The 12,377-nt window shown below is 38.7% G+C and overlaps 1 protein-coding gene across 1 annotated transcript in view; it reads right to left on the bottom strand.

Annotated features, from left to right (window-relative positions):
* The window catches only part of SGO2 (shugoshin 2), a 57,620-nt gene that overhangs the window by 13,927 nt on the left and 31,316 nt on the right, over nucleotides 1-12,377 (bottom strand). The window contains exons 5-7 of the mRNA XM_075180239.1: nucleotides 5,646-5,728; nucleotides 2,948-3,123; nucleotides 294-2,402 (exon numbers count right to left, since the gene is read on the bottom strand). Of these exons, the coding sequence (XP_075036340.1) occupies nucleotides 294-2,402; nucleotides 2,948-3,123; nucleotides 5,646-5,728 (2,368 nt within the window). The remainder of the gene's footprint in view (nucleotides 1-293; nucleotides 2,403-2,947; nucleotides 3,124-5,645; nucleotides 5,729-12,377) is intronic.

The following is a 12,377-nucleotide window of genomic DNA, read 5'->3' as shown; positions in this document are numbered from 1 at the left end:
TGTGTGATCATGGAATTGAGTTCATACACAAAGTGTTAAGTCGGGTATTACCATGCAGCCACTGACCTATCAGATTGCGAATAATTATACCATCATATGCCCTACAATCACTGCTCCTAAGGGAAATATTTTAAGTTACACAGTATTTTTGAGCACTAAGTGTACCTTGATATTTTATCAATAAGAATAAGGAGTTTGGTTAGCTTATTCACTATAACAGCTCATATGAGGGCAGGAATACTCTACTTGTTTGCATTAACCACAATATTCTAATATAAAATTATTATCTGTACCTGGATCTTGGCTCTCCATACTTTGGTTTTCACTCTTAGACTGTGTATTGCTCTTTGTTTCAGGTGGGTCTTTTGCCTTGCCGTTGTCATTTATATCCATAACATTTAAGCTCTTTGACGCATGAGACAGGTCCCTGTTATTACAGTTTTCAGGAACTGGAAGCTCCAAAGGTTGAATAGTATTTAAAGACATATTGACTGTGAATGTGCTTTCAGGGTTGGTGGTTGATGGGAATTCAACAAAACTTGGGCTCTCCAGTGTTTCATCAAGAATAGACTCACTAACCATATCAAGCATAAAAGACTCACGCTTATTTGTCAAAATAGCATTCAGGATCTTAGTAGGCTTCCGAGTTTGACTTGATGTCAAATTCACAGAGCTTTCTCTAACAAGTGTACCTTTATCAGGGCCCACATAATCCTCTATAGCAGGCAAAATAAGAGTCTTTGTGTCTAAACAAGAAGAGAGGCTAGATGATCCTTTTTTTGCTGGAAATTTGAAGATGCTCTCCATTCTGTAATCACACAATCTATCAAAGTCAGGATCTGACACATGATTTAAATGGCCATTTTTAGACTCTGTTTTTTTTAAATTAAATCCATTTTCAGTTTTTGGGCAAAGTTCTATAGGTACAAGAGTCTTCTCTTCAGAGTTTAATGCCTTATTTGGATTGGATACCAATAGATTTGGTTTAGGAATTACAAATGTTTCTCTCCTATAATTAAACTGATTATATTCGGAGATTAACTCGGTCGTCATTGGATGCGGTTCTGCTGAGCAAACAACGTAAGTTTCCCTTCGTATTTGGGGTTCTTGATTTTTTATACTACAATTAAGAACAGCATTTACTTTCTGGCTATTGCCCAGTTGTTCAAAAGACTCATTTATGTTGTTGACTTTGCCCTCTCCTACTTCTTCTAGAGCTCTCGAATGTGCGTTTACTTTTTGTTTCTTTTTTCTGGAACTTTCCATATTTTTTGAGGCTCTCTTACGGATTTTTGGCTTTTTCTTCTCTACAGGTTCTGTATCAGTGGTATTATGGTCTATTTCAGTGCAATGTTTGTTTTCCAGAGTAAAAGTTAATTCACTCCTTTCACTGTGTAAAGCTGTAATTGTATTTGACAATAACTGCTCAGCGGACTCTGTAGATTTTGCGATTTCACTTACAGGATCTAAATTTGTTGTACTTTCCAAAACATCAATCTTGTCTTGTTTTACAGGTCCTGGTAAGACATATGTTCTCCGATAATCATATTTATCACTTAGTAGAGATGGAATAAGGTCTGCTGAAAGCTCGACTTCTGTGGTCACATTTTTATTGGACTCAACTACAGTCTCCGTCATTTCTTTGCTTTCAGATGAATTGCTAATTTTTTTGTCACACAAAATACCTTTTTTCTTTGTTTTTTCACGAACTGATTGCCTTACCTTTCTTAAAGTTGTTCCATCTTGTTTTATGGGTATATTTGATCTGGATTTCAATGGTTGTGTTTTGTTGTTGGATACAACTGCAATAATTGCAGCAGAGTCACTGGAAGTAATTTCCATATCTGCTTCATATACGGTTTTCTCTGGTTCAACACAACTATCTACAACAGGATGCTGATCACTCTCTCCAAAGTGTACACACACAGGCTGATTTGTAGTGACTGCAACTTGTTCCACAGGTGTAAAGTTGTAGCTTTCTTTCTTTGAAGCACAATTTTGAGGAGTTTCTGATTTTTCAAACTGGGAAATGGAACATGGGAGCATTGATGGCCTCGCTCTTTCCGTGACAAAGTCAAAATGTGAATCAATCTCACTACAAAAGCCTGTGTGTCCTGAGTCAGGAAGAACAGTAGCATGTGTGTCCATGTCCCGTTGTGTACTATGACAGCTCTCTCTGCTTGCGCTTGTTGTTCTCCTGTTCTGGCTAGTGTCTGATTTTACAGACTGTGTACTTGAACGAGATACTGTGGAGCGCTTCCTTCTCGTTGTTACAAATCTATCACTTTGTGCCTTTCCGCTGCTTGAGGAAAGGACTTCATCCAACAGGAATACAGAATCATTGACTTTTAAGTTGGATACATTATCCTGGCTTGTACTCTCATTGGATGTCGAAAGGCTTTCTGAAAAGAACGATTTAGGCATATTAAAAACTCCATATTTTTACTTCTCAATTATATGCAGACGTTTTTTATTTTACACCCCTTCTTTTTTAATTCGTACTAGGATACCTCCGTTTATTGCGGGTTTACTCCACCAATAGGGAGTTTGATAAGCAGTAAAACAAGTTTATAAACATTTCACATTTAATTTAACTACATACGTTGCTCTGCTACATTTGCTATAATCATTTATTTTCCTCTACATTAACATTAAAATACATTAACTCCATTTTATGTCACCTGTTTAATATTGCCAGCCCATTGTATAGCAATTTTGTCCTGTATTTTAAAATGCCAATATAAAGCTGGAGCACTGTAATAAAATAATGTCTGTAAATGGTTCAGAAGTTCATCCAAACTGCAAATATTTCATCATTTCTGTTCTGTGCACAGAAGCCTTCCTTATTAGATTTCTTTTAAGGGACATTGCCGTAAGCCTTTTGTTTGCTAAAAACTGCAGATAACAGAAAATAATTTGTCACAACTTGCTACTAATAATTCATTACCTTTGGAAGTGAAATTGATAGCGTGCAATACTGTTTCAGCCTGGCGATCAGACTTCTCTGCCTCAATGCTGGAGTTTGCAGATGGCGAAACAATACGGTGATGATCTTCAACTACAACTGTTGGGATACTGTTGTCCACAGAGCTGGCAGGAACTCTTAATGCCACTCCTGTCAGTCTAATGGTAGAAAGCAGAAATCTTGATTAAAAGTGTAAAAAAATTAATATTGCTAGAGAAAATTTATTTTTCTTTAGTTCTCTCAGGTAGCAGCTATGACCGCCTAATGAAATAAAGAAACCATCCAAAATTTATGCTACAGGCTGTTTAAGAGTTTAAATAAAGATACTTCACACAAAACAAGTAGATTTTTCATATACCAAAAACAAAATTCACTATTTGCTTCTATTGTCTCCTTTCAGCAGCCCATCTAAGAAGCAAAGGGTATGTTGTACAAGAATGTGTAGTCCTGTACTTATTTTACAAGGCATACTTTGACTTCCTTCGACTTACACAGAACAAAATGGTTATTGGCCTGCTCATTAAACAGAAAGATCTTTAAACAATTCAGGTGGACAAATGTAACAAATCCAGCTGTTCAGGTGCAGAGCAACAACACAATGTTATGTATCTTGCCTTTCTGCTCCTTTCTTTACTTACAACTCCCAAGGGAAGTCATCAATTTATCTAATTTATAATCCTGACAAATTAATTCTGATTAGATTTTGATATAGGATGATGGGCTCACACTGCACTAAGTGTGGTCAACAATGACGATATTTTATATTTTTTAAAGAAATGTTTGTGCGTGTAGCTAGCTTAATATCTATGAAGTCAAGAATAATCCACTGAGGGTAGTAGAGACTAGACTTTAGCATAATTTTGCAGTCATGAAATTTCAATATATAGACAGGATAGGATATCCCTGTCTCTACAAACACCCATCACTCATAAAAAGTGCTATAAATATTTCTGTGACACCCCTGTGTATGTGTACACATAAATACACACAGAGGTGGAAGTGGAAATTTAGAAGTGGCTGTATGGAAAATGTAAGTGAAAGGAAATAGGAAGCTTTGCAATGAATGCAGGAGGAGAAGTGACAGTATAGCATACCACTGTGTACAACCCCACTTAGACCACTGTATCTCTCTCTCATTCATATATATATATATATATATATATATATATATATATATATATATATATATATATATATATATATATATATATATATATATACACACACACACACACACACACACACGTATATATGTACACATATATACGTGTATATATATATATATATATATATATATATATATATATATATATATATATATATATATATATATATATATATATATATATATATACATACAGGGATACTCTGCACTCTCCAAACACATTATTAATGCTATACCAAGTACTGTTCTATATTAAAAACAGGGATTGTTAGTTCCACATATTGCAATATATGTTATATATTAGATATATATATATATATATATATATCTCTATATCATATACACACACACACACACACACACACACACACACACACAGATCAGCTGCAACTTTAAGACCACTGACACGTGAAGTGAATTACATTGATTATCTCAATACAAATGCACCTGTCAAGGGGTGGGCAAGCATGTGAATAGTCAGTTCTTCAAGCTGATGTGTTAGAAGAAGGAAAAGCTGGCAAGCAAAGGATCTAAACGACTTTGACAAAGGCCAAATTGTGATGGCTAGACGACTTGGTCAGAGCATCTCCAAAACAGCAGGTCTTGTGGGTTGTTACAGGTAAGCAGTGGTTAGTATCTACCGCTATCTATTGAATTGTATTATTACACACAAAAAAAATGGCGCTGCCGATTATTCATTCATTTATATTAAACGGTCGCAATTTGACACCAAAAATATGGCGTCTTCCATCTTTATTCTACATTGCAATATATTATTGCTCTTTCTAGAAACACAACGCATTATCTTCTTCTGTGTCTGTATGGGGCGTAAGTGATATCATACTTTGAACACACCGAGGGTGGAAGTTATTTATGACTCTAGGGTAGGGTTGGTTTTAGTCTTCCTTTAAGCTATCACAAGTTCATTTGGGTACGTATAAGTACTTATTTTTATCCCTCCAGACTTATTAACATACTACACACCGATATACTTTATCCTTTTTTTTTTTTAGATGAACAGCACCATGATTCCTCTGAAGTCTGAAGATCAAGTCTTACATGGGTTTATAAAGAGGATCTAAACCCTTAATTCTCAGACAAGCTACAATTTTGATTTGTTTTGGTACACGGATATAAATTGGATTCACTTATTGCTCCCTAAATTATTTGTGCTTACTACACTATTTTTCGACACTTTTTTTATGTTATGTTTTCTTTTACATAAACACTTGGGGGCATATTCAATTGTTGGATTTTCCCGTGGCGTTAAAAGTATTACCGTTATTACGCGCCCTATTACCGTAATGACGGCAATAGTGCGCACGCCGTGTTACTTTCCCGAGTAACGCCAACAATTGTTTATGCCCCTTGGAACAGGTGTTTAAGAAAAACAGGTTAGATAACAGTTGGATGGAATTTATATAAAACAGCGAAATTTACTGTGTGTGTGTGTTACACAATTAAGAATTTAACATTCCTACCTAGAATACATGTAATAGAAAGTACTGCTCTTACCTAAATCCTTGATTCTCATCCAAAGAACTTTGATGACTGAAACGTTCACTCTTTCGTTCATCTGATGACAGAATATTTGAAGGCTAAAAAGAGAACAATATTTTGACAGAAGACATTTTAAAATAGAATGCAGGTAACTTCTGAAAGCTGCAAAAATATATGTTAGAATACTTCTGGTGCGCGGTCTTAATTTTCCTGTTATGACAATTAATATTTAAAGAAGAGGAATACATTCAAAGCTCAAGAATGTAAATAGCATATTTGCAGATTAAAGTGGTGCATTTTTTTTGTTTGTGTTCAGTATTTTAAAAAAAAAGTTAGTGGTTTTCACTGTTCTTTACTGATTTGAGACTGTGTGCAGGCCTCCATGATTTCACGTGCATTATTCAAACAGCATGAATAGTAATAATGAATACCTCTATATTAAAATGAGACTGGCGACAGATCCCCCCCCTCCCCCCAAAAACCCTAATAAAATGATTCCAATGGTCTGTGGTTGTCCAAAAAAAGTACCTATTAAAATTATTATTATTAATTTTTATTTATAGGGCGCCACAAAGTATCCGTAGCGCAGTACAAGGACAAACAATGGCACAGTGCAAGGTGAAACAGCACAGTACAAGTAACAGTAAGCACTATAACTCTGGGGGCTCAGGCACAGCATGAAAGAGAGGGAGGGAGGGGAAAAGTGAGTACAGGCAGGTAACTATGGCCCAAGAGGGTGGGCACGGATGACAGGTTGAGAGTCACTGAGGGGAGCAGAGAGAAGCGAGAGGAGACAGAGGGCAGAGGGACCGAGAGGAGGTGAGCTGAGTAGCTGGAGAGCGCAGTTAAAAGTGATGGAAACAGGAGGTAGGAGAGCCCTGCTCAAAGGAGCGAACAATCGAATGAGCCGCACCTTTCTTATTGTTTCAGGTTTTGTTTCCATTTAGGGATAGGTAGCGACAATAGGTCCTTATATTATATAGTGTGAGCGTCTTCGATAATTTTTATTTACAGAGGACCAGAACTCTGCTGGTTAGAAAACCTGTCACAAGGCAAGCCAGGAATGATTATGTCTTGGTTAATGTGAAACTTTGACCACTGTAGGCTGAAATGACAGTAAAGTGCGTAAAACCTCCCTATTGTCATGAAAGATTAGGAAAGGAGGACAAGACAGAATCGACCAATTCCAAAACCCTCCTACCTGAAGAAATAGCCAACAAAAAGGAGGAAATTTTCCAGGTAAGTAATTTCAAGGAAGCCGTCTCCAAAGGCTAAAACTGAGACTTCTGCAATGCTGAAAGAACCAAACTGAGTACCCACCGAGCTACCGGAGGAGTAAACGGAGGTTGTACATCTAAAACACCTTGTAAAAGGTTTGTACATCTGGCAAGAGAGCCAAACATTTCTGAAAATATACAAAGCCAAAAACCTGTACCTTAAGGGACACGAGACACAAACTCTTATCCAAATCAACCCACAGGAAAGCTAACACTTTAACCAAATGAAAGGAACAAGTAGAAAACATATGCGTTTCACACCAACCAATGTAAGCCTTTCAGATGCGATGGTAATTACTGGAAGATGACTTTCTTGCTTGAAGCATGGTCTGAATTACTTTGTTAGAGAGACCCTTCCTGTTAAGGATCAGGGTTTTAACATCCACGCTGTTAAAACCAAGCAATCTAGGTCCTGATGAAAGACCGAGAAGATTCTCCCTGCGTGGCAGTCGCCAACGGGGATCTATGGACATCGTGTACCAAGACCTTTTTGGCAAATCTGGAACCAAAAGAATCACGGGAACTTTTTCACATCTTACTTATTTTTTTTTTACACTCAAGATAACATCGGGAGTGGAGGAAAGATGTATACCAACTTGAAGTTCCAAGGAACAGTCATGGCATTTGTCAGCAACCTGCAGATCTCATGTCCGTGCACAATATTTGTCCACCTAGTTGTTCCATCGGAAAGCCATCAAGTCTATTTCTGGCTTACCCCACCTGTGGACCAGGTGGGTAAACACATCCGGGTGAAGCGACCATTCCCCTGGATGGATTACATTGTGAATCAGATAGTCTGCCTCCCAATTGTCTACTCCTGGGATAAACATCGACAAAATTGCCAGAACCCACAGTTTCACTAACTTCACAATCTTTGAGACTTCCTTTGTCGCCAGGGAGCTTCTGGTTCCGCCCTGATAATTTATATAAACCACAGCTGTGGCGCTGTCCGACTGGATTCAAACTGGTCTGTGCCAGAGTCAAGCTTTTGCCTGGACTAAGGCCCTGAACACTGAAATTGCAGGGGACTGGACAGGACAATGAGACAGATTGAGAGTGACCACAACCCAGCCCGAGAGGCTGGTACCCGTGGTCACCACTGTCCAATCCTGAACCGAGAATTGACACCCCCTACCAAGTCAGAGATATCAGCGTTGTGGCAGATAATCGAAATAACTTAACAGCTAACCTTTTCCAATGAAGCAGAATTGCCTTCTGACGTGGTCGCAAGTGAAATCTGGCACACTGCACTGCCTCGAAACAAGACACCATGCGACCCATCAGCTTCATACACTGAAACATTGACACCTGCTTGAGGGCCAGTAAATGCTTCACCTGGGTCTGCAACATTAGAATCTTTTTCAGAGGTAAAAACACCTTCTGACACTTGGTGTCGAACAGGAGCCCCAGAAACATCATGCGTTGAGTGGGTGTCAGACTAGATATCTTGGTATTGATAATCCAGCCGTGGGCTTGCAACAATTCCGCTGTCAAACACAGGTGCTCTCGAAGGTGACCCTACGAGTCTGCCTTTATCAGCAGATCGTCGAGATAAAGGATAATCTTTACCCCTCTTAAGTGAAGTATTGCTGCCATAACCATCATTACCTTGGTATAGGCTCTCGGTGCCGTGGCTAAACCGAAGGGAAGAGCCCGAAATTGAACGGGATCAAGATCCAGTGCAAACCTGAGAAGCCTGTGGTGACCTAACCAAATCGAGACATGAAGTTACGCGTCCTTGATATCCAAGGATGCCAAAAACTTGTCTTTATCCATAGAATTTATAACGGGCCGGATGAATTCCATCCGAAAACTCAGCACCTTCAAGTGTGTGTTTAGATCTCCGAGATTGAGAATCGGACAGCAAGACAAATCTAGCTTTTGTATCACAAAAAGGTGTGAATAAAACCCCAAACCCATCTCCTGGAACCAGGATAACCACTCCCGATGCCACTAGAGCTCTGGTAGCTCCTAGGAGGGCCACCTTTTGGACAGTGTTCCTGGAAAGAGGAGTGGACAGGAACCACCTGGGGACCGGATCCTCTAGATCCAAAATGTACCCACAGGAGAACTCCGCACTTACGCAGGTGACTGTGGTTGAGCACTGGTCCTGAAAGTGCAACAAGCGAGCTCCCACATCCATAGACTCCGGTGGGCTTGTTTGCGGGACGGCATCTAGACAAAGCCTGCCTACTTCAATGACCACCTCCACCGCGAGGGGCGGATGTTGACCCTGTAGGATAAATACCCTGGTTCATTCCACAGTCCGAAAGGAAAAAAACAGTCTCCCTGTAGGTTTTGGAAGCGGCCATCGGAAGAAAGGAATTCTTTCCCCCTGTGGCCTAAGCAATAAACTTTTCCAAGACCTGTCCAAATAAGGTTATACCATCATAGGGAACCTGCTTCCAGAGCTCTCTTGGACTTGGCGTCCACCTCCCAAGATCACAACCAAAGTGTAAGTCTGGCAGCAACAGTTTTTTAGGAGACCCAGTGATTGATGCTAGTCAGCATCTATCACTACGTCTCCCAAAAAATTGCCAGCCTCCTTTACATTGTCTGCCAAAGTGAATAATTTTGCATTGGGAAGGCCTGCTTGAATACCCTCACTCAGTGCAGATGCCTATTATTCTATCGCTTTAATCACCCAGGCTACACCCATAATAGGGTGCAGCGAAGCTAAGAAAATAGATTTAAGAATCCCCTTGCATCTTTTATCTGTGTTGTCCTTCAAAGAAGCAGCATTGAGCAAAGGAATGACCGTATTCTTAGTCAAATGTGTAATAGGAGCATCCACACTGGAATGAGACTAACAAGACCCAATTTCAGCTTCCGGAAATGGATAATTAAGCGGATACCTCCGGGGCATAAGAAACTTGCTATCTGGTTTAGCCCTAGCCTCCCCCAAATATCTAATAATTGGGGAGATGGAGGGAAAAAGGTAGTTCTTTTCTTTCAAAATATATAAATGGGTGTGTACAGCGCTGGGAGAAAATCCACCTAAATATGTGCTGGTTGATATATTATCCACCAATACACAGATCACATACAATCAATAAAAGATAAAATATCACAATTTAATAGTTGAAACATGACATATAATAAAAATAAAAATAATTGGTCCAGTACGGACATCAAATCACATATGCAGCAGATAACAAATATCCCGGGATATGTATAGCACAATTGAAATAGGCAATAGAGATTGCTACCTTATATTGAATGGGTAATATGTGGATAAGTGTGCCAATCCGGAAAGAATCCTATATATGAACACAAATAGTCACAGATAGTCAGCTGGACATTTGTTCAAATGGGAGACTCCAATATAGGAAATTGGAGAGATGTTAGTGAGACTGGACAATAATGATGTAGGAGTTAGCGTAAATGTGCCGCACTTACTTATATCCCCATGATGTCCACCAAAAGTATATTGTGTCCGGATAGAGTCTCCTCCAAGTAGTTACTATTCGCGTGGCAGCGTGTGTATACCAATGATGATAAAAAACAGGTGCGCACCTGTAGATGTCCGGAGGGAACAAGTCTGCCACTTGTGTGTTCCTATCACGACCATAGATGACACTTTCACATCAGTATATGGACTGGATCACTGAAATCTTAATAGATGGCAGAGATGTTTCACATTGATCTCCAGCAGGTAAATAGAGATTCCAAAGGCAACGCATTTCGTCCATGCTATTGTGGACTTTCTCAAGCCTCATTCTCAGCTGTTCAATCGTAGGTCTTTAAATAGTCCTTCCTTCATGGATTTAATTGATTCAGTCACATCATTTGCCTAATATTTTTAATGGCAGTATCTCTCCAGTAATTCAATTACTCTGTATATCTAATGTGCTACATAACAATGTTTGCTTCGTTCATCCGATATAAAGAATGATAAAAAAAAAATATATATATATATATATATATAAAAACATATATTGCTGTGAGCTTTCTATTCTTCCAAACTCACATAACTCCACAAAAAAATAAATAAATTAATATAATAACACTAAAATTCTACTAAAATAATATTCCTTACATAAATATGATTAAACTAACTACTGAAAGAGAGATTGAATAGACCTCGGTCACAAGATCACTAGGGCCATTATAAAATATGATACACCCTAAACCATCCTAGTCCCCCAACTAATTGCACCAATCATTAAATTTGATGGTCTCATTCAGACCGTCTGGATATAAAGTTTGCAGCTTAAAGATCCACTTTGCTTCTCCTTTACAGAGGTTGGAGTACCTGTCCCCCCCCTCCCCTATGAGTGGTGTCAAACTTTTCCAACCCTATCAATGTGACACCTGAAGCCTCATTCTTATGCTTCTCAGAGAAATGTCTAGAGACTCCATGTGTAAGTAGTCCCTTAATGATGTTAATCCGATGTTCTCTGAATCTTGTTTTCAAGGGGCGTGTTGTTCTGCCTACATATTGGAGGCCACAAGGGCACTCCAATGCATAGACAACATATGACGTTTCACAATTGATGAATTGTGTAATATTATACACCTTCCCATTAGAAGTTGATTTAACCTCTTTTGCCCGAATCAGAGATGTTTACATTTAAGGCAAGTGTTTTTATTGCATTTGTAACAACCATTTGGTTGCAAAGGGATCCAAGTACTTTCTTTAATAGGTCTAAGTGTTTGTGGCTTAAAAAAACTAGGTGCTAGCAAACTTTTCAGATTATAGTTCTTTTTAAAAATGACTTTGGGTTTGTCTCCTATACAGTTACGTAAAATATTGTCCTGTTGTAGGATCTTAAACTTATCAGTGACAATTTTCCTAATCCTATAAGATTTGGTGTTATATTTTGAGACAAATATCGGAAGATAATTATCTTTCCATGCCTTCTTACTCCTTATTCATTCTGTATAGGGAATTAGCAAATCATTTCTATCTCTATTCATTGCACACTCTTTAGCTGTCTCTACTAATGATTTGGGGTAACCTCTTTCAACAAAATTATCTTCTAGTATTTGTGCCCGATTTCTAAAATCCTCATTTTCCATACAATTACGGCATATCCTCAACATCTGACCCTTTGGAATATTGTTTATCCAAGGGCGATGATGCCCACTTGCATAATGAAGATAGGCATTGGAGTCAACCGGTTTACTGTAATTAGAGACAATCCAATCATCTTTGACAGAGAAGGTAATATCTAAAAAATTTGTTTCAACCGGATTAAATTGATATGTAAATTTGAGATTGAAACTATTTGAATTTAAAAATTCAACAAATTGGACAGCCAACTCCAAACCGCCCTGCCACACTTTAAACAGGTCATCAATGAAACGGCCATACAGGACCAGGTTCACCCCGAACGGGCCACCTCACAGGTAGCGCTCCTCGAACGCCTCCTTTCTTTCACCTCTTAAACATAGATGTCTGGGCCACATCTTGGTTAGAATCAGCAATATTGAGCACCTGTCTCACTGCCAGGATCGGGTCCTCAAT

The sequence above is a fragment of the Mixophyes fleayi genome, chromosome 7, assembly GCF_038048845.1.
Source record: "Mixophyes fleayi isolate aMixFle1 chromosome 7, aMixFle1.hap1, whole genome shotgun sequence".
Taxonomy (NCBI): domain Eukaryota; kingdom Metazoa; phylum Chordata; class Amphibia; order Anura; family Limnodynastidae; genus Mixophyes; species Mixophyes fleayi.
The sequence above is the reverse complement of the archived record's forward strand: the minus strand, read 5'-3'. Positions and strand labels throughout refer to the sequence as shown.